General features: G+C 32.7%; 1 protein-coding gene across 7 annotated transcripts in view; it reads left to right on the plus strand.

Annotated features, from left to right (window-relative positions):
• IBTK (inhibitor of Bruton tyrosine kinase) overlaps window positions 1-22,154 on the plus strand; it is an 83,004-nt gene extending 60,850 nt beyond the window's left edge. For 6 of the 7 annotated variants that reach the window (XM_036994478.2, XM_036994480.2, XM_036994479.2 and 3 more), the window contains 4 exons: window positions 9,987-10,133; window positions 19,492-19,563; window positions 19,975-20,104; window positions 20,884-22,154. In XM_036994478.2, the coding sequence (XP_036850373.2) occupies window positions 9,987-10,133; window positions 19,492-19,563; window positions 19,975-20,104; window positions 20,884-21,015 (481 nt within the window). In that variant the 3' untranslated portion in view covers window positions 21,016-22,154. The remainder of the gene's footprint in view (window positions 1-9,986; window positions 10,134-19,491; window positions 19,564-19,974; window positions 20,105-20,883) is intronic. The other variant, XM_017656463.3, reaches the window with a different exon arrangement.
• The last annotated feature ends 1,982 nt before the right edge of the window (window positions 22,155-24,136 follow it).

Consider the following 24,136-nt stretch of genomic DNA (forward strand, 5'->3'; position numbering starts at 1 on the left):
ATATGGCCTTTATTATGTGGAGGTACTCGCCCTCTATACCCATTTTGTTGAGAGTTTTTATCATGATTGGATGTTGAATTTTGTCAAATGCTTTTTTAGCATCTATGGAGATGATCATGTGGTTTTTGTCCTTTTTGTTGATACGGAGGATGATGTCGATGGATATTCGAATGTTGTGCCATCCTTGCTTCCCTGGGGTGACTTCCACTTGATCATGGCGGATGATCTTTTTGATGTACTTTTGAATTCATTTTGCTAATATTTTGTTAAGTATTTTTGCATCTATGTTCATCAGGGGTATTGGTCTGTAATTTTCTTTTTTTGTGGTATCTTTGCCTGGTTTTGTTATTAGAATGATGTTGGCCTTGTAGAATGAGTTTGGGAGTATTCCCTCCTCTTCTACTTTTTGGAAAACTTTAAGAAGGGTGGCTGTTAGGTCTTCATTAAATGTTTGATAAAATTCAGCAATGAAACCTTCTGGTCCAAGTATTTTGTTCTTAGGTAGTTTTTTGATTACCAGTTTCATTTCCTTGCTGGTAATTGGTCTATTCAGATATTCTGTTTCTTCCTGGGTCAGCCTTGGAAGGTTGTATTTTTCTAGAAAGTTGTTCATTTCTTCTAGGTTATCCAGTTTGTTAGCATATAATTTTTTACAATATTCTCTCATAATTCTTTGTATTTCTGTTGTGGCTGTAGTGATTTTTCCTTTCTCATTTCTGATTCTGTTTATGTGTGTAGACTCTCTTTTTTTCTTGATACGTCTGACTAGGGGTTTATCTATTTTGTTTATTTTCTCGAAAAAGTAGCTCCTGCTTTCATTGGTTCTTTCTATTTTATTCTTCTCGATTTTATTTATTTCTACTCTAATCTTTATTATGTCCCTCCTTCTACTGACTTTGGGCCTCATTTGTTCTTCCTTTTCTAGTTTCGTTAATTGTGAGTTTAGAATGTTCAGTTGGAATTGTTCTTTCCTGAGGTAGGCCTGTATTGCAATATACTTTGTACATTAGCTTTTAAGGTACTTCTTGGCCTCTGGGTTTTTTCCCCACTGTCTTTTAAAGTATTTCATTCCCCTCTTTGCTTTTAATTTAAAAATTAGACCTTTGGAATAAAGACTTTGTGTTTTGATGTGTACATCATGGTTTTTAAAAAATGTTTCATACGTAGATGCAGTTTCTTCTTGGTATTCTAATTAGTGTCTATTGCTAAAGCAGTTTAATGGAGTAGCTATTTTTTTGTTTTTTGCAAGAAATTATATAAAAAATTTTATAAAAGCAGTTTTTTTTAATCACCCTTTTTTTTGTCCTTCTGTATGTATCATGAATATCTTTATGTTGTTATAGTAATAACTTGTCATTGTCAGTTCTGTAAGTAGGGCTCTTTACTTGCCATTGTATTATCTAAGTTTTCTCCATTAGAATTTACCTATAATGGCAGAGGTAATGGGAATAATCTCCAAAGAGGTCAAATGGCAATTTTGAGATGTGTGAAATAGGTTGTACTTCCTGCTGCCCTCCCGTCCTCCCTTGTGTTTGTAGCTTGTATCATAATACCTGGAAACTAGTTCTAGAGAGGAAGTCGGTGTCGGTATCTAGAGGATTCTGTGGAGCACCTAGAGGAGGGCAAGAAGAACAGCAGAACTCTGTTTTACTTGCAAGAATTAGAGAGAATTTTGGAGGCTACTCTTGGTTAGGGGAATCCATTCATTGCTTCTAATGCCACATTTTTCTGTTTGTAATAGGGAAGGAATATTTTTCCCAATTAAAATATAAATTATTTTGAAGAGAGTGGCAACTCATTTTATTTTGAGTGCCAACACTGGGACTAAATTATTGTCTCTCAGAACCACTTGTAGATCTGAAACATGATCACAGAAAAAGAACATAAAACAAGAGGTGAGAAAACTTAGGTCATAAAGAAGAGAGAATGTATTTAGGAGAATGCTGTAGTTAAAAAGTATTTGTTCATGCAAGGCTATATACTGGATTGGTTTGGTCTCTGTAGGGCTTACAGGGTAGCTATTACAATGCTGAGCTGTATTTTCCCTAAACAAAAATATGGAAAAGACCAAAAAAAGTTCTTGGATCAGCTCTCAAGATGCTAAATATATTGTAGTTTGAGAGAATTAACTAATAAGCACCTGTGGAAGCTTTGGGATTAGTAATACAGTTTTAGCCATGTCATCTACATATTTCCTTATCTACAAACAAAAAGTAAATAAACAAAAAAGGGTAAAAAAATGATCACTCAAACTAGGGAAGCCAAATAAAGGACAGCTGAATGAATATCTGGGTTCAGAATCTATTTCAAACATTGGAGTTCTTTTCAACCCCAATAACAAAAATTGTTTTTAAGTCAAATTAATACGCAAACATACTTTTAGCATGGTAGTATATTCCAAGGGTTTTTTAATGAAAGACAACAGTCTCCTGCCTCAAACCTTCTCTTCTATAACTGGTTAATTAAAAGTCTAAACAGTCATATCATGAGTAAGATTATATTTCCTTTTTTTATTTTCTGTTTTTCCTAGAATTTACTCATTCCCTCAGTTTTTCCCTTTCTCCCTATATACTTATCGCTAATTTTTCCCTGATGTTTCACCATATTGGAAAGAGCTGTCAGTTTTGTTGGGAAGCATCTTCCTTGAAGTCCTGTATTCTCTGGTCTGACCTGGGTCTTTTCCAGGCCTGCTGAGTATCTGTGACCTTGAGACTTCTCTTAACTGTCATCCTGGGAATTACCTTTGCTTCCCTCAGAAGTTTGATTCCAGTGTCTTAGAATCTGTTGTTTTTTTTTCTTGGTTTACTTGTTTTGATGTAGAATAACTCCAGTAATTTTCTGATAAAGTACATTTAAGACATAAGTTTTTGGAACTCTTATACTTATGGAAATGTTTTTATTTTCTCCATTCTTGATTGATAAATGGGAACAGAATTCTAAGCTAGAAATAATTTATAGAATTTGTCCCTTTTTCTTTCTCGTTATTGGGAAGTTTAATAGCATTCCAGCTCCTAACTCTTTATGTTACCAGTTTCATCTCCTACCCTCCCATTTTTTTTTCCTGTAAACTTAAAGGGTCTTTTCTTAATTTCCAGCGCTCTGAAATTTCATGGTGGTGTGCCTTGATGTGGGTCTTCTATGATACATTGTGCTGGGTGCTTAATGGGCTCTTTTAACTTAGGGAAAGTCATGTCTTTAAGTTTTAAGAATATCTTATGTATTATTTATTACTTTGCTGTTTCTTTTTCTCTAGAGTTAACATTAGTTAGATACTGTTCTTCCTGGACTTCTCTATTGTTCACATATTTGCCTTCATATTCTACTATGTGGAACATTTCCCAGACTTTATCTTACAACCCTTCTGATTGTTTTTCCCTGTTTGCTGATAGAGCCTTTTTTGTATATCCTACTCAACTGTTAAAGATGCCTATACTCAATATACTTTTTGCTCTTTAGTATATACCCAACAGAAGTATATGCATCTATGCACCAGACAGCATGTATCAGAATGTTCATTATCATCATTATTTGTAAAAGCAAAAACTGGGAACAACCTAAATATCTATAGCAATAAATGATAAATTATGGTTTATTTTTATAGAATACTATACAATGATGAAAAATGATTTATGACTAATCTCATCAATATGATGAGTTCTAATTGGACAGTTTATAACAATATAGGCCTACCTCAAGAAAGAAAATCCTCAAACAATCTAACCTGACACCTCAAGAAAGCAGAAAAAGAACAGAGCCCAAGCCCAAAGGAAATAATAAAAATCAGAGTGGAAATAAATTAAATGGAAACTAAAAAAATCAATAAACCAAGAGCTGGTTCTCTGAAAAGATAAACAAAATTGATAAACCTGTGGCCAGGTTCATCAAGGAAAAAAAAAGAGAGAAAACTCAAAATCAGAAATGAAACAAATTATAACTGACACCACAAAAAAATGCAAAAGATTATAATACACTACTATGAAGAACTATAGGCCAACAAATTGGAAAGCCTAGAAGAAGTAGATAAATCCCTAGAAATATGGCAGTTTCCAAAGTGAATCAGGAAGAAATAGAAAATCTGAATAAACCTACTACTACTGCTACAAACCTACAAACCTACCATCAAACAGAAGTCCAGGATCAGAAGCTTCACAGGATACAATTCCACAAAACATTTAAAGAAGGATACTATAAATCCTCAAACTATTCAAAAAAATAATAGGAGAGGAAGGAATATCTCCAAATTCATTCTATAAAGCCATCATTACCCTGAGACCAAAACAACAGAAGACACAACAACAAAAAAGAAAACTACAGATGAATATCCCTAATGAACATAGATGCAAAAATACTCAACAGAATATTAGTAAACTGAATATAAAAATACATTAAAAGGATCACTCACCACTATCAAATGGCATTTATTTTAGGGATGCAAAGATGGTTCAGTATCTTCAAATCAATGAAAGTGATTTGCCATATTAATTAAATGAAGGTTAAAATCATATCATTTCAATAGATACATAAAAAGCATTTGATAAAATTCATTTATGATAAATGCTCTCAACAAAGTGGGTATACAGGGAAATCATATCATTTCAATAGATACATAAAAAGCATTTGATAAAATTCATTTATGATAAATGCTCTCAACAAAGTGGGTATACAGGGAACATAATAAAAGCTATGAATGATAAAACCCACAGCTAATATCATACTTGGTAATGAAAAGCTGAAAGCTTTTCCCCTAAACTAGAAACAAGGCAAGTATGCCCATTCTCACCACTTTTATTCAGCATAGCATTCAAAGACCTAGCAACAGTAATAAGGCAGGATAAAGAAAAGACATTCAAATTGGAAAAGAAGTAAACCTGTCACTGTTAGCAGATGGCATGATACTAAGTACTGAAAACTCTAAAGTCTCTACTAGAAGCTATTAGGATAAATTAATTTAGTGAAATTTCAGGATACCAAATTAACATAAAGAAATCTGTCATGTTTCTAATAATGAACTAGCAAAGAAAGAAATGAAGAAAGCCCTTTTATAATATGCATCAAAAAGAAAATGCCTAGAAATAAATGTAACCAAGGAGTTAAAAGATATGTACACTGAAAAGTGTGAAACATTGATGAAAGAAACTGAAGACAATACAAATGAAAGATATACCATGCTCATGGATTAGAAGAATTAATATTGCTAGCATGTCTATATTATCAAAGCAATCTATGGATTCAATTCAATACCTATTGAAATACCAGTAGTAGTTTTCACAGAACTAAAACAAATAATCCTAAAATTTTTATGGAATCAAAAAGTCCCCAAACAACCAAAGCAATCTTGAGAACAAATGAAGCCAGAGACATACCTCAATCCCAGGCTTCAAACTTAATTGACCCTTGAGCAACATGAGGGTTAGGGGTGCTAATCACCTGTGCAGTCAAAAATCTGAGTATTACTTTTGACTCCCCCAAACCTAACTACTAATAGCATACTATTGACAGCTTTACCACTAACATATATTTTGTATATTTTCTGTATTTTGTACTGTATTCTTACATGAAGTAAGTAGAGAAGAGAAAATGTTATTAACAAATCATAAAGAAAAATACATTTCTAGTACTACAGAGTAGTGGACCCGTACAGTTCCAATTCAGGTTGAAGGGTCAACTATATGCCACAAAGTACAGTAAACAATGTACTGCACAGAAATAAACACATAGATCAACAGAACAGAATAGAGGGTCCAAAAGTCCATACTTAAATGGTGAATTGATCTATGACAAAACAAAGAAGAATGTGCAGTGAGGAAAATACAATGTCTTCAATAATTGATGTTGGGAAAACTGGACCACTTTCTTACATTGTAGACACATGAAAAAAAAAACCCACTTCAAAATGGATTAAAGACCTAAATGTAAGATCTGAAACCATAAAACTAAAAAAAATAAAAATAAAAAAAAACAAACTCTTGGACAGCCTTTGCAGTATTCTTCTGGATCTGTTTCTTCAGGCAAGGGAAACAAAAGTGAAAAAAAGTAACTGGGACTACATCAAGCTAAGCTTTTGGTACAGCAAAGGAAACCATTATCAAAGTGAAAAAGTAACCTACTGAGTGGAAGAAGGTATTTGCAAATGATATAGTCAATATAGGGTTAATATCCAAAATATATTAAAAACTCATACAACTTAGCACCCAAAAAACTAACCATCTGGTCAAAAAATTGGACAGAGGACCTGAAGAAACATTTTCCAGAAACATATAGATGGCCAATAGACACGTGAAAAGATGCTCCATTTTCTCTTCATCAGGGAAATGCATATCAAAACCACAATGAGATACCACCTCATACCAGTCGGAATGGCTAGTGTCAACAAGGCAGGTGTGGCAAAGAAGTGGAGAAAGGGAACCCTCCTGCACTGTTGGTGGGAATGAAAGTTGGTGCAGGCATTATGGAAAACAATATGGACATTCCTCAAAATATTAAAAATAGAAGTATGACCTAGCAATTCTACTTCTGGGTATTTATCCAAAGAAAATGAAAACACTAATTTGAAAAGATATATGCACCCGTTTGTTGCAGCACTATTTACAGTAGCCAAGACATGCAAGCAGCCTAAGGGTCCATCAGTAGATGAATGGATAAAGATGTGGTACATATACACAATGGAATATTACTCTGTCATAGAAAAGAGTGAAATCTTGCCATTTGTGACAACATGGATGGACCTAGAGGGTATTAGGTTAAGTGAAATAATAGAAAGACAAATACTATATGATTTGACTTATATGTGGAATCTAAAAAACAAATGAGCAACCAAACAAAATAGCAGACTTATGAATACAGAGAACAGTCTGGTGATTGCCAGAGGGCAGAGTGGTAGGGGATGGGTGAAATCCGTGAAGGAGATTAAGAGGTACAAACTTAGTACTAAAATAAGTCATGAGGATGAAAAGTAGAACATTGGGAATATAGACAATATTATTGTAATTACGTGTGATGACATGGTAATTACATTTGTCAGGGTCAGCATTTCGTAATGGATATATGTAATTGTTGAATCATTACATCTGAAACTCATTTAGTATGTCAACTATACTTCAGTTTAAAAAAGAAAAAAGCTAGTGTTGTAGAGTCAAGATTTGAACCCAAGTAGCAGTCTACAATAGCTTGCATGCCTAATCCTGCAAATCCTTTTTATATTCTTGATTGTAAAATAAAACACTGATGTTGAATTAAAGGATTCTATACCTTGAATATCTGAGTATGAAGTCTTTGGAAGCTAAATATTCTGTATCAGTGATTTGTAACTTTTTGCCTACTTTTTTTTGTGGATTTTACTGTAAAATACATTTTATTCTTAACTGATTCTCTAGGCATTACACCTATGCTGGGTATGATTTATTTTGTGTGTATTTTATCCTGCATTTTATTTCCTGTATTTTATCCATGTTAAATTAGTTTAACTTTTTATTGAAACATACACTTTGAATACAGTTATCTTAAGTATATAGTTTGAATTTTCACAGACTGAATACATCTTGTGGAACTAGCACTCAAATCAAGTGACATTACCAAGCATCTCAGAATCTCTCTCCTGATACCCTTCCATTCCTCCTCCACGCCACCGATCCACTATCCTGATGTCTGTCATCCATGGGTTAATTCTCCTTTTTTATATATATTTAAAAGAAGCATACCATGAATCTTGCTTCTTTTAGTCAATATTATATTTATGAAATTAATTCATGTTTTAACCAGTGCTTTCTAATATTCCATTGTATAAATACATCACAATTATTTATTCATTAAATTCCTTTTGGCATTTGAATAGCTTCATTAGATAACTATTAGGACTAGTGATGCTATGGATATTCTAGTTTATGTCTTTGGTGAATATATATTTGCATTTCTTTTGGGCATATAACTAGGAATAGAATCACTGGATCATAGGATATGCATATATTCATTTTTAATAGATACTACTAAATATTCATCTAGCAGTATTTAAGACTTAAAACTTTTCCCACCTCCCTACCAAAACTTGGCATTTTTCATCTTAGTCATTTGGGAAGGAATGCAGATTTCATTCTATACTGTTTTTTTTAAATGACTTCATTGAGGTATAATTTACATGTAGTAAAAGCACTAATTTCAAGTGTATATAGTTGGAGTTTTGACAAATGTATGTACCTGTGTAAGCAGTACCCCAGTAAAGATTAAAAAGTTTTTCCATCATCCCGGTACCATTTCTCAGTCAATCCCCATGCGCCATCCATGTCCCAAGTCACCATTGATGACGTTTCTGTCACTGTAAGTTTTGCCTGTTCTTGAGCTTCATATAAATGGCATATGGTCTGTTTTGTATGTAGCTTCCTTCATTCAGCGTAAAATTTTGGGGCTTCTGTGTTGTTTCATGTATCGATAATTTGTTATTACTGAGAATATAGGTTCTTTTCCAGTTAATTTTCATGGAAAATGTTATTTATATACAGTCTTAATAGGCATATGTTTTTATTTCACTTGAGTAAATAATGTGTGCAATTGCTGGGTCGTAATGTAAATGAATGCTTGACTTTGTAAGAAAAGCACCAGTTTTTCTAAATGGTCATATCATTTTGCAGCAATGTTAAGAATTCCCATTTTTCCACATTCTTTCCAATACTTGGTGGAGTTAATCTTTTTAATTTTAGCAATTCTGGTGTGGTTTATGTTGTATTTTTCAGGGGCTTATTAGCCATTTCCATACTTTTGGAATATCCCTTCAGATCTTTCGCCTCTTCTTGGGCTGTTTATTTTCTTAATACAAAATTGTGAGAGTGTTGTATTCTAGGTATAAGACCTCTGTTAGATACAGGCTTTATGAATATTTTCTTCCACTTTGTAGTTTCAGTTTTAATTTCCTTAAAATTGTGTTTTGAGAAGTTTTAAATTTTGATAAAATCTATTACATCAGGTATTTTTTTTCCCCAAGTTTTTAGGCTTAGCTGGGTTATCACTTAGGTGGATGCTTCTGGCTCAAGGTCTCCTACGTAGCTATAACCAAGGTTCAGCCAGGACTCTACTCATTTCAAACTCAACTTGCAGAGGATCATTTTTCAAGCTCACTCATATGGATATAGAATTCTGGATTGACTGTTTTCCCCATCTTTCATCATATTAAAGATGTTGTTGCACTGTCTTTGGGCTTTCATCATTTCTTATTAGAAGCTAGTGTTTTCATACTGCCTTGTATTTCTGTGGATACATTCAAGATCTTTTTTTTTTATCTTTGGTTTTTAATGATTTGCTCATTATTTGCCTGAATGCAATTTTCTTTGTATCTCTTTGGGGCTTGCTGGAATTCTTGAATTTTTTAATTCATGTCTTCCACCAAATTTGGGGAATGCTTGGCCATTGTTTCCTAAAGTATTTTTGTCTGCCATATCTCTGTCTTCTATTTTTAGGACTCCAAGTACACTTATGGTAGTAGACATTTTAATGTTATGCAGTAAATCACCATGGTTGACTTACATTTTTTAAGTCTTCTCTCTGTTCTTCAAATTCAAAACATTCTATTGATTTATCTTTAAGTTTACTGACACTCTTTCAATCTGCTGTACCATCTAGTGAATTTTGTTTTTTAAATATTGTACTAAAAGTTCTTGAATTTCTATTTTGTTCTTTTCAGTTTCTTTTCTTCTGCTGAGCTTATTCTTTAATTCTGAGTATATTTAGTTGTTGGTACCTGAGGCATGGTCATAATAGCTGTTTTTAGTATCATTGCTAATTTCAAATCTGGGTTAACTCCAGTGTTGGTCTCCACTGATTTTTCTGATCATGTAGTTTTGATAACTTCACAGCAAGAATCCAACATCACATTAAAAACTGTAATTATGTAATATCATTGTGAAATCTTTGCTATACATTATCTGCATTGTTCCCTTGTGACTTCTAGCAGCAGTCTTTTAAAAAAGTGGATATTATGTCATCTCTGTTTTCTCTTATAGGGCATCTTCTCTACATTCAATTTCATCCAAGTCATTCCAAGATTTGATAGAAGAGAAAAAGTCAATTATTGGCCATAATTCAGGAGATCATGTCAAAAAAATTTGTTTTAAAGGAATAGAAAATTCCCAGCCTTCAAAAGTTGTAAGGTAATAAAATAAACTTGTACATTTTGTACTTTAAAATGTTCTGTGGTGGCTTTACATCCTTAAATAATCTTTAAAAGCTTATGAGGCAGTTACTATCTGTCAATAGTACAATCCAATTCTGTGGAAAGCCGTCACAGAATCATTGACTGCATTCTCCGTGCGGCACTGCAGCCCCCTAACCGCACTAGGGAGGCTGAGCGCTCAGGCAGGATGGGCATCTGCTGAGCCACTGTGTTGTCTGTTTGCAACCAACATAAGATTGTATATCAATGGTACTTCAATTTAAAAAAAAAAGGCAGGAGGGCAGAGTGAGAGGAAAAAGTTGTGAGGGAGGCAGAGAGGGAGTAATGCTATCACAAAAAAGGGGCCATGTCAGGAATGCAAGTGGCCTCTAGAAGCTAGAAAAGGCGAGGAGATCTCCCTTTAAGCCTCCAGAAGAAACCAGCCTGCTGACCTCTGACTTTAGCATGTGAGACTGACTGTGGGCTTCTTACCTCCAGAACTGTAAGATAATAAATTGGTGGTATTTAAAAAAAGAAAAAAAATACTTATGAGGCAGAATTTTATGCATTCTCTTATATTCAAATTTAACATGTCTATTCAGAAGTGTCCTCACACTCCTTTGTAATTCCTTCCTCTCTTCCTCACTTATGTCAATATAGACTAGCTTGTATGTCCTAGGGTTTTATATCGGTGGAATCATTTAGTATGTACTTAAAAATAAAAGTCTGTTTTACTCATCATGTTTTTGATTCATGCAAGTTATGTGTATCACTAGTTAATTCCATTCTATTGTTGATTTATGCATTGTGTGTATATAAAACAATCTGTTTATCTGTATCTGTTGATGAACATTTGGGTATTTCCAATTTTTTCTCCAGCTGTTTTCGATACTGTTTTTTAAAGTCAAATGTATTTTAAAAATATATTTCATATTTTAAATGCTTACAAGAAACATGAAAATCTAAACGTAACCTAAAAACAATGTTTTAATAGAAATAGCTTCCCTGCCGTAGTATGTAAATTCTCTTTATGTTCAAAAGGGAACATTCTTGGGGCATTAGATAAGCCAGTGTTGAAAGAAAAATTAATTGACTAAATGGCAATTTTTTTTTATTTCTGCTAGTATGACATCTCCTGGAGATATTAATTCCTAGTGTTTCAGATAAAATAAAAATGTAATATAGTGTCAGTTGTGACTATATTAATATTTTGTTTTACATAATGATAAATACTTTTTCATTGGTTTTCCAACTTTTTTTTCCTTTACCCCTCTTTAGAAATGAAATCTTATGTCAATTTCAGTATATCAAACAGTAATATAAACTACTCTGATTGATGTGAGGAGAGGTGTCTGGTAACCACACTAGTTTAACCTTAGCTGCTAGTAAGCAGCTCTTGAGGAACTGTTACATTCTTCTAAGAACATTGGCAGCTTCTGTTTAGATGAACTGTTGAAACATATTTTTATTTTTGATATTGTGACTGTCTTAGTATAGATATGTACATATGGGACCAAAGTTCTTCAGGCATTTCCTTAGTATATACAGAAAATCAAAGATCAGAAAGGATCTGAAGAAGTCATCTGGTCTGTCTCCTGACCTCACATACTTCAGACAGTGGAATGCTATTTTTTAAAAATCTTAAATGTTATTCTAACATATAAAACAAACCTTTTTTATGTAATGTATACTTATGAAAAAGTGAGAACATTAAGGCTGTTTTTATAAGCTCATCAATACAAAATTGGATGTGATGTAAGACCATTTGTAGTCTTAAAATTGACAAATATTTATCAATTACCTGCTCTATATCAGACATTACACTAGGTACCAAAGTTTACACAAATAATTAAAATGTACAAAACATAAGGAAGAGGAAGTATATTAACCTCAGTACTCAATTTGTTTCTACATTTTGTTTTGTCTAATATTAAGGAAATCCTGATTGAAATAAGTACTGATAATGATTTTTTTTAAATCAACTCCCAGCGTCCTCTAAATGAATAGCCTGGCAATATCAGTTAACATTCTAGTGATGTTCAATGTATTAAAAGTGTTTGAATGTACATTGTTTTCTTTCATTTCAAAAAATGTATTTTAGAGAAACTAAGAAATACCAACAAAAGTTTGTTGAATATTTTATGATACAATGTAAAGAACTGAACCTAAATAATTTAAAACTATTGAGCATCTTGTAAGTATTTTTCTTAAAGATGTTGAGGGAAGGGAATTTTATTCCATTGCTAAGTGGCATGTAATCTCTTAGTGTGGTTAAACTCTTATAGTAAAAATAATGTTTATGTCCAACTACATTTGAGCCACTTGGTAAGTGGCATACAACTCATACATACTTAATATATATTTCATAAGTGTGTCTATTATATACATAAGTATATCAAAAACAAATGTTTTAAAATAGTTATTATGTATACATCTCTCATAAGTTATTCCAGATAAATTTTTTTAATTAGAAAAAAAATTTTAATTGGTTATTTGTATCCTCTGTAATGACCCTTACTCTATTATAATCTTTTTATAAATTTAATAAAATAGTCCTTTTTGATATAAGAAAAACATTAAGAATATTATGTTCTGTACAGTTGCATTTTGAGCGTTGTTTTATTAACCACACTTTTAAATAGTAAGACATGTAATTTATTTTCCTTCTGTGAGACATGCATATCTGTCTCTATTTGTATTCATCTTATCCTTTCTTATTTTTCAATAGAAGAGTTACACCTTCTATTTTAGGCTAGTATTTATGCCTGTGCTTGTATCTTAAACCCTTTCCACTTCAGAAGCCTTTACCTATTAATTAGCCCTCTCTTTTCTTGTGGATATTCAACCTTTAACTTTTAAGTAGATTATTCCCATCTAATTTTGAATGTGCTCACGTCTTTCTCATGTAGTCTGGGGAATAATCAATCCCTCACTCAGCCTCCACACTTTTTTCTGGCAATTGTCCTGTCATTACCAATTCCCTACTCCCTTCACAGCCAGATTTCTCAAAAGAACTGTCAGCTCCCACTCACTTCTTAATCCACGTTGGCTTCTAGTCCCATTACTAAACTGAAACAGTTCAGGCTGAGTTCAGCAGTAACCTCCATATTGCCAACACCATGGAGTTTTTATATGATTCATTGTACTTGAAGTTCAATTACAGGTCATCTTATTTTACTTTACATTCTTTCTGTGCTATTTCGTGAGCCTTTATGATCAGCTAGTTAAAAGCAATACACAATAAAAACTCAGAACTTTATATTGCCTGCCCACATCTGTCATCTGAGCTTCAAACCTAGTTATCCAACTATCTTCTTGATATCTCCATCCTATTTGATGTTTAGGAACACTGTGAACTTTATGTCCAAAACCAATCTTAATGCTTTCCTCATAACCGTCTCATGAAACCAAAATCAAAAATACAGACAAAACATAAAACAGCTCATTCTTCTGATTTTTCTTCCTTTGTAAATGGCATTTGCAAGTCTTTGACATATCCATCTTCCAGACCGATATCCATCTGTCATGAGGGCATGCCAGTTTTGTCTCTTAAAATATTTCTCAAATCCATATACTCAACTTTATCTCCCTGCCATCTCCCTCTTTCAGACTGTGGTCTTTCACCTGGGCAACCTGAGTAGCTTCCTAATTGGTCTTGCTATAGCCTTTCTTCCTTTCCTCCAGTATATTAAGCCAGTGTATTCTTTTTAAAATGCAGATCTTACTGCTCTTAGGATAAAAACTGGATTTCTTACATAGCCTTCAAGGCCTACATAGTGTGGATCCTGCCAAGCTCCTTATCTTTTAACATTATCTCTATATTCTTGCCAACTTAACCTCTCTTGTTTTCCCAAATGCCATTTCCTTCTTGCCACCTTTCCACCCTTTGACTGGTTAAGACTGACTCTTCTTTTCAATCTCTATTCAGTTACATTCTTTGGAGAAGTTTGACTTCCCTTACTGGTCAGCTTCATGTTAGGTGTTCTTATAACATTTCTTATTCATCACACTTTCCACATAATGTGCTTATTAGTGTGATTCTTTGTTTAATGTTTTCTACTGCAAGTATTTTAATGTCTATATATTCAACTATACGTTCATTAAGAGCAAGGAAGATTGATCTCTTTGCTCAACACTGAATCACCAAAGCTTACAATGTTTCCTAGCATGTAGTTAAGTGCTCAGTAGCACTTGGTGAATGATGGGATGAATAAATGAAAACTGTAGCTCTTTTTTAAGTAGCATTTTTTTTCTAATGTAGTGATTTATGTTATATGCCTTTGATGTACACACATTTCAAGGTGTGAACATTAAGTTCATATGTGAAGTATTTACATTTTAAATATTAACACTGCACATTGAAGTTTTCTTGCATAACTACTTTTGTCATGAAATTCTTAAAATATTAAGGATCTGTGGTTTCATAGTTGATCACTAGAGTGTGCTATAACATCAGGGCTCTTAATTGTGAAAAGTGGCATGTGCTATTATACTGCTTTGGAAATTTTAAAGGAGTTTATGATATTATCATGACATCCATAGCTTGGATGTTTGGTAAGTGGAAGTTAATGTTTTAAATAACTGTGTTATCAGTGACAGCTGTGTGTTATCAGACCATTGAGAAAGAAAACAACGTGAGTCTCATTTTTTAATTTCATCATAGAAATGATATAATCAATGAGTGGGGTTTTTTTTAAGAAAATAATAAAACAGATAAAGTAAAATACTAAAAAACAAAATAGCAGTAGACTCATAGATACTGAGAAGTGACTGTTGTTACCATTGAGGAGGGGTTGGAGTGGGTGGTTGGCAAGGGTGGGTGGTTGGCAAGGGTGAGGGGAATAAAAGGACCCAAAAATTCCCAGTCATAATATAAATTGGTCATGAGGATACTAGTACAACATGGAGACTATAACCAGTGTTTCTGTAACCTCTTTCTATGTTGACAGATAGTATCCACACTAGTAGGGGTGAGGATTTAATAATACGGGAAACTGTTGGACCACCGTTACATACTTGAAACCAACATAAGATTATATATCAATGATGCTTCAATAAAACGAAAAAGAAAGTAATCTTAAGTGTGAAAATATAGTATAATCTGTAATGTCAAACAAATAATTTAGGACTCTACCTTTTTATAACAATATTATGCAGTTACAAAATGATATTTGCACTCAGTTTTTTAATAAATTGGAGAATAGCTGATGTCATAATATGCTGGAAACAAAACTTCCTCTAAAATTGTATGTAGACTATATTAAAACTTTTTAAAAGACATGGATAAAAGAGAAATATAATGAAATGTTAATATATCAAAAAAAATATTTACCAAATTATGGAATACCTAATATATGCACAATATTCTGCTGGCCTATCTCTTGAGTATGCATAAAAATATAATGTAAATACCCAGCTTTAAATGTGTTTGAAATCTAGTTGATAGGTCTAAATATGCACACACAGGAGTTAAGTGAAAGAAGAATGAAATTACAGTTTTACAATAGAATGTAACAGTATTAAAGAAGTCACAAAGCAATATATAATTAAAAGCCACATGAGTAGTTCAGAGAAGGAAAAAAAAAACCATGGGTTAGAATTGTCAGGAAAAACTTCATTGAGGAAGAAGGGTTTGAATATTAGTTCATGGACACCTCTTATTCAGTCCCAAGTATTTGATCATTATATTTATGACCGTATGAATAATTTTAAAAAAAAATTGATGTATATTTTATTTTGAATACGTATTTTGTCATACTCTCTAGAGCAGAGGAAGTAGAAATTACAGCAAGAAAACAGGAATGCTTATGGTCCTTTAGGAACCTGGGGTGGCAGGGTTGGGGGGTTCATCTCAGGAAATTCCACAAATCATACATTCTTGTTTTAATTGTGGAAAATGTTATTTTTTCCCCCAAGGGTAGGGAAACCTAAGAATGGCAATGTTATTTGAGGATGTTCAAATGTAGAAAAGAGGGATTTGTACAATTTCTACTTGTTTGTTATTTATATGTTCTTTTTCATTTTCATGTGTTCTATTTTCCTTTCACTTAAATACTTCCTTATGTAATTCTGGGCACAAAATGTGATCTTGTGTTTCTTATTAGTCAGAAAAACTACTTGTGAGACAGAATTGTTATATCAAGCTCTAATCTTATATAAAAATCTTTGTAATTAAGCTAATACAAAATTCTTTTTAAAAATAAAAAGTTAACTATATGAGCAAAAAGTAGTTCTTAGTCTACATTTGGCAAGATTAATGTTCTTCAGTTTGAACAAAAATGCAAGAAAATTTAGCCAGCCTTTTTGTGTTGTTCTTACTTTCAAAGGCTAAATTTCATACAGCTTGTCTTTTGGTATGTCTGTTTCTGTGTTGTAAATACTTATTTCTGATTCTATGTTGTTAGTAATACTAAATTTTTTATCTGAGAGCTTAGAATATTTTTGGTATTTGTTTAGTCATAGGTCTGTTTTATTTAACAATTTTGTTTAATTTTAAGATGAAATTTTGACAGACTTAGTTATTTGGGTAAATTTATAATTAATGAAGTCTGTTGAAAAATCACTAGTGGGAAGAATTTGGGGATTGTAATCTTATGAAACAGATTTTGAGTTTCAATCTGATGTTTACAATAGCCCTCTGTGAACCTTGCTGGCCCTTACTTTTATCAGGTATAAAATGAGAACAGTAATTTATCACATAGGTTTATTGTAAGGCTTATATCAGATAATATATATGAAAATACTTTATTAAATGTTACATAGACAAAATGATATACGCTTAAGCTCTGATTGCTTAACTCTGATTTACAGGGCCTAAATTTAAAAACTTGAGTCGTAATACTCAATTTTGTTAGCCAATGACATGCCATATTTGAAGACAGATTGTAGTTGCTACTTCTTACTTAAAAATTAAGTAATAATTAGTTCTACATTATTTTTTGCATTTCTTTGATAAGAGTGAAAATACTAGCTGATCCTAACACCAGGATGATTTTTGAGGACCACTTTAGTCATTATCTGTGTCTATTCTTTGTTATGCTTTAATGTTCTAAAAGGCCTCTAATATCCAGTCTTGGACAGACCTTAGGACTATACAAGGAACTTAACTCATGGAATTTGCATTTATTTTCTGTCTAAAGTTACTATCTATTCCATCAGAATGTAGAATTTTTTTCCATATATTATATTTTACAATCATTCTAGCCTGTATTCATACCTTCTCATAATGTTTATCTCAGCAGCTTGCTTGCCTATTCTCCTTGGCTTCATTTTTCTCTTGGCTGGAAATTTTTTGTTTTTTTTTTTTTTACTTCACCCTGGAGACTTATTTTGTAATAAATAAGGTCATAGGTCAGGTATCCGGCAGGTTTCAAGTCATAAAAGTTCATGAAAACTAAGAATCCTATAACTACCTATTTTCCTTTTATTTTGTATGGCAGTACCTAACATCCAGAAGAAAAATGTTATCAGTAATTCAAAGGAATAAAGAACTTTTAAAAAAACACATGCTTTTAATTTTATCATATACTTAGAATTCTTTGGCTTTCCTTGGCTTTCCGCTTCAGTCATTCTCTAATTTTTTACAAACAACTAGTCCAGGTGTTCTGCTTGACATTGAGATACAGATGAATGAAACAGAATTCTGTACCTTGAAAGACTAGCCTAGCAGTTAAGACAGACATGTAAATAATAATAACAGTGTATGAAACTCTGTAACAGCAGTTGAAATGCCGTTGAAGCAGAGGATAGGTAATATTTGAGCCAGTCTTTAAATAATGAGAAGGCATTTATAGTGGAATGTATTCTGTACTAAGGAGAATAGTAGAAATAAAGTCTGCTTTATGATAATAGAAAACTCACTGCACTCTGAGTGAAAAAGATGTGGATTTAAGTTCCATCTCTGCCACTTAGCCAACCTGTGAATCAGACAAATTATATAAAGTTCTTTGAGTCTTAATTCTATAATCAGTAAAATGAAAATAATACATACTTTTTTTTCACACAGTATTGCAAAGATTAAATGAGATGACGTACATGAAAATACTCTTCAGTAAATTTGCACACAAATAGGTCTAAATGTTTTGATTTTCAAGGCTTTTCATACTCAGACCCTACTGTTACATTTTTATTTTATTTCCCTTTTAATCTCTTCTAAACTCCTAATTCAGTCTTTATGTTTATTGAAGAGAACAGTCTACCTTAAATCACCAAAACTGATTACCATTCCGTGTATTTCTATAACCAAAACCCTATCTCAGTGCCATTCTCCTCAGCTTTAACCTTAGTGAAGCCTGTGGTATATACCCTCCTCATTATATTAATTTAGCCTGTCAATCTGTAGTACTGTGTGCATATTGGTACAGAAAACAGTTATAGTGCTCTCACATTGTTTTATCATTGTTAAAAAAAATTTTAAATCTCTCCTACCAGATTTTTTTAAGGGAGAGAGACTGAGTTTTAATCAGTCTGATTTTCAGCACTGTTGTGCTACACATACCCTATCAGTGTGAGTAACTGAAGCAGGAAGCCAAAAGTTGAGGCTCTGACTTTTCACTCACTGACTTGCTGTTGTTAAACCCATCTAGACCTAAATTTTTCTCATTGCTGAAAGAGGGCATTGAATTAATACAGATAATTTCTACGTATCTTTCAGGTTCTGTTCCACAGTTAAGCCAGTCTTTCTAGTCCCTTGAATTTTTCCCCATATAGGAAAGCTTCCTACCCACCTCATCATCCTTCACCTCTTCTGTCTTCTGCATGAGGCACTTTGAAATCTTTTTGTTTTTTATAGTCAGTAAATGTCAGTATGTTAGATACTGACTTAAAATTCTTTTCTGTAGTATTATTTTATATGTTGTTTCCTCATATAGTTTGTGAGTTCTTAGAACATAGAGATCATGTCTTGTATTTCTATCTTATCTATAATTCCTAGCTTATCAAAGTATTTACTATATTAGTCACTATCTGCTAAATTTGGCTGCTAATTATCTGGTATCTTTATATTTTGAAAGTGCTGCTAACATCATTTCTGTTTATAAAATATTAATGCAATACAGTCTTCACAAAGTTGTATTTCCTAATGTGTTTGGTAACAATAATTGGGTACATGAATCGGTATTAGAAGAAATCAAGCATTTGTTGCAAAGATCTTCCCCTATGGCATTTTATACAGAAGATTTTATAACTACCTATGGATTTTTTTTTGTTCACTTACAACTTTAAAGGTAAGCCTGATGGCATACTTTAATTTGTATCCTGAGGCAGAAGCCTACAATTCCTCCTCTATTCCTATTAATAAGCACTTTCACTACTGTTAGTAGAAACTTTAGTCTCCAGTTTTGGTATTTGTTTTACAGATGCTTCACTCATGGTACCTTAGGACCAGAAGCCAACCATACTTCAGATTTACCACATCTAGACAGTCCCAAGTAAGGTTAATTGATTAGCTCTGGAGCCTCCAGAGCAAGGCTGTTGTTGAGAACTGAAAGAGTATATTAAAAAATTGAGAATATTATGATACTGAATAGAATTTATAGTCTGAATACTGTCTACTCCATGGTTTGAATAAACCTTTCTGTCTAGGTATATTTCTTCTGCTCCATCTCACTTTTCAGTGTTCTTCAAAGTTTTCTCTATAACACTAAATAAAATAATGGTTTTCTTTTCTTCTATTTCATTACTCATCATTCTGTACATAGAAATGTAAAAGCTTCCAACCCCCTTTATATTATTGTAGGTCACTGGGAAAAAGTGTAACACTATTAGAGCATTTCAGAAGAGATTTTTTTCTGTAATGTTTGGGAAGATGAATGAAAAATCATTATTACTGCTCTTTTCAGTCCCTGGCTGTCATCAGTGAGTGCTTCATCCATGGTGGCCCCAGTCACTTTCGCATCTATTGTAGAAGAAGAACTACAACAGGAAGCAGCTCTTATCAGAAGTCGAGAAAAACCCTTGGCTTTGATTCAGGTACGTAACATGCCTAGATGGTTTTAATTTTAGGGAAGAACTACAGTACATTTCATTTTTAGATCCTGATGAAAATTATGTTTGCTTTGCATGGGTGCATATATTTATCACATTAAAATGTAAATGCAATATAAAACTTATTTGAGACATTTAGCAATTTAGGTAATGATTCAGGATAATTCAAAAGTAATAAATTGAGATAAAAGTAGTATTTTTAGCACTGGTGATACTTTATACTATTTTAGTTTTTAGAAGTGACTAGTAGAGAATTTGGCATTATCTAGTGCTATACCTGGCTTCTGTATCAGTAAGAGTTCTTAGGTTGTAAGCAACACACACCTCTGGCTAACTTAAGGAGAAAAGAGTTTATTAGAGGGACGTTAAAATTCTACAGACTTAGCTGAAAGACCAGAGAGCCATGTTTGGAAACAGACAAGACCCATAGTTACCCTAGAACACTTAGAAGTAAGAATTAGAACACTTATACAATAGAAAATGTCTCACAGAATGAAGCTGTTGGAATGAATGGATTCCAGCTATTTTCACTTTCTGTTTTCCTTCTTTTCAAGATTAAAATTGAAAGGAGGGTGGGTATTTATTATATTGTAGGACTAAAGTCTTCCTATCAATGGGATAATAGGATAACTGAATTAATTTGCTATCTTGTATCCAAAGAAAGTTATATCCCATAAAAGCAAATGGGAAAGCTAATATAATCCTGCGTAGTTATAATTAGGAAAGTAAAGCAAGCCTTCCTTTTTTTCCCTCCCCACTTTCAGATTGAGGAGCATGCAATACAGGATTTATTGGTTTTCTATGAGGCATTTGGCAACCCTGATGAGTTTGTCATTGTTGAAAGGACATCGCAGGGACCACTGGCAGTACCTCTGTGGAATAAGCATGGATCCTAGTTCATTGGAGTTGAGATGCATTTTTCGTAAATCATCTTGGTTATAAAGACATTGTGGAAAAGAGTTCTTACATGGGTAAAAGATCATTCTAGGTAGAATGAGAATCTAATTTCTTTACTACAGTTTAAGCATATAATGTTTGTATGATTGAAAAGAAATTCCTTAGAATTGTGATTTTAGTAACTTAGGTAAAAATGTGTGAGAGGAAAACTTACTAGGTTAAATTTAAATAGAATTATTTCTTCTAAATAGTCTTAAAAGGAAAACGAGTGATCAAAGTATAAAATTTAAGAGTGGTACATTAAAAATAACTTCCCATTTGAGAATTTGGGACAATAATATAGATGACTTTTTGCCAAATATCTGTTGTAATTCTTTTTTAACATAACATTGATGCGCTAAGATCATCAGACATTACTTCTGATCTGTTAATGGCCAAGATTTTACATTTGCTACAATAGTTTATTCCTCCATTCTTGTGTCTTTTTTCATTAGGCTATGAATATTCTAGGTCTGTTTAAAGCTTGAAATACTCATATGTCATATTTCAGTTTGAACAGCACATTCTCCATTTTGCCCTTAACTGTGGAGTACAGTGGAAAAGAAATATGAACACTATTTTGAACACTTGTCTAAGATAACAGTTCCTTTATAAGAATTGGAGTCATTGTGGTTTGTTTTTTTTGGAGAGAGACTTTATAAAAGCCTAATAGTGAGAGAATCAGTTTCTTAAAACATTAAATTTTTCAAAAACAAATGCTTAATTATTCATACAAGAATTTAGTAGTTTGGAAGAAAGTTGGGTTATAGTTGCCTTTATAATATTATTTAATCAGAAGTTTTCTGAGTGGGTTATATGACTAGACATAAACACTTTTCTTTACAAAATGCTGTTTGGTTTGTTTTTGAGTAGTTTAGTTTTTTTAAAACATGGTAAATCTGTGCTGTAATACTTAGACAAACTGGGAAGGTAAATGTTCTAGTTTCTGAGACACAAGCCTAGGGGAACATAGAGGCAGTTCACTGCAATTCATTTGATGGGAATATGGCTGGAACTAACTCAATGTGTGAAGGTTAGCTCTACCTAAACGCAGCAAACTTGTAAGCATATGTGCAATAAAAAATCTTGGTCCATTTCACTGCTAATGTGAATGTGTGTTTGCTATCTTGTACTAAATTGACATCTATTATTACTAATTATTCCTCCTGATATACTGTCCTGTAGCCAGTATTTGTTTAAATAGATGCTGTATCCTTTCTTTGACTGCTTAAGGTCAGTATTCCTCAAATGCACCTGTGAAAAGTTTTATATTATGTGTTTGACTAAGTTGAGAAGAAAAGAATTTGGTAATGTTTTATTGATGTGGTAAAGAGGACTTCTGAAATAATTATTTCATTTGAAGCTTTGGTTCTTACATGCATATTGGCATCTTTAATATTTAAAGATGTTATAAAGTGATGATTTTCATGGTGTGCTCCACGCTGCCTGCGAAGCACCCTTTAAGGGCCTTTGTTGAATGGGATGTGAAGGAAGGACAAGAACTGGATGGGTTTTTGGGGCCTTTACAAATCTCAGAGCGGTTACTCTTCATGTGTAATAGTGAAATTTTATATAAAATTTCATTTTGGGAAAAAAAGAGTTCTTTGGCTAGTCAAGTGAAAGATAAACACTTTTCAAATCTCAGAGCAGTTACTCTTCATGTGTAATATAGTGAAGTTTTATATAAAATTTCATTTTGCGAAAAAAGTTCTTTGGCTAGTGAAGTGAAAGATAAACACTGCTATAAACTATAATTCTTCATAAATGATTTTAAAGATACTAGGCTGATACATTGCCACCAGACAGACTAGGAAAGTGGAAGTTACAATAATATTATTCTGCCTGTTATAATTCATCTTTAATCCTATGTCTTCAAGAAAGATATAATAGAATTGAAAAAAACCTAGAAATGGGCAAATTAAAGGATGAGAGAAGTTCTTAAGATAGACCAAAACAGTCTTAGAACTCTTTTGCCTGGAAGGTGATGGTTAGGTAGGGACTTGAGGGTGGATATGGAGGTGTCAGAGCAGAATAAGCTTAAAATTTACAAATCAAGAAGCCTGCCAGTCAAGTGAGGTCTAGTTTTGTTTTTTTTTTTACAAAATACTAAGGTTCAGGACCTCTCTTAGATTATTGCAGAGATGGATGTAATAAGAATTAAGATGATCCTACTTTGCATAGGAACATCAGATATAGTCATTTGAGAAAGGTATTGCTAGTTAATATCTGTAACTTTTGGAGGTTAGGTTTTATGTATTTGCTCATGATAAGGAAGTTTATAGCTGTTTCATAAAATTTTAGACCTGAATAACCCTTACAGATTAACCTTGCATATTCTCTTCATTTTGTAAATTTTAAAGAATGTGAACTCTAGAGAAAGTGACTAAGACTGAAGTCTTCAGTCTTTTCTGTCTGATTCCTGTATAAGTTACACCAGACTGCCTCTTAGAATTGCTAATTGTTTATAGCAACTTAGCCGAGACTAAGATTAATATAAAAAGCACTTACTAAGAACAAATGTAACCCAGAAGCTTACAGAATTTTCAGTACAAAAGATGTTTTCAGAAGAAACTACAGCAACCTTCAATCAAGGAATTGGGGAAAAGTAATCTAAGATATTCATGGTAATCCTTATGTACATATTTTTTCCTTGAAGTGACAATTATGTAATATACCAAAACTGCTCTTTCCTACACACATGACCATCAAACTATATCTTAGCCCTTATACATTTTACTTTCTTCTATGTCTTTACTTGGCTCTTGCCTGGCATTTCATTTGTATTAAAACCGAATTCTTGCTACCACCAAACTCTCTGATCTTTTTTATTTCCTTCTCTCTCTTAATTTGGCATTCCCCCAAATCGTTCTGGCTGAACTTTTGGATACCTGTCTCTTTCCTCATTTTGCCCCCATATTTATTGGTTGTCCAACTCCTATCAATCCTGTCTCTGAAATATCTTTTATTTAATCTTTTCCATTTCATTCTTATTACCACTACTATATTTAATGTCCTTATTTCCAAAAATTCTCAAAATCTTTACTTTCAGGACCTCTTCATTCTGATAAAAAGTATTGAGGA

Source organism: Manis javanica, chromosome 13, assembly GCF_040802235.1.
Source record: "Manis javanica isolate MJ-LG chromosome 13, MJ_LKY, whole genome shotgun sequence".
Lineage (NCBI taxonomy): Eukaryota > Metazoa > Chordata > Mammalia > Pholidota > Manidae > Manis > Manis javanica.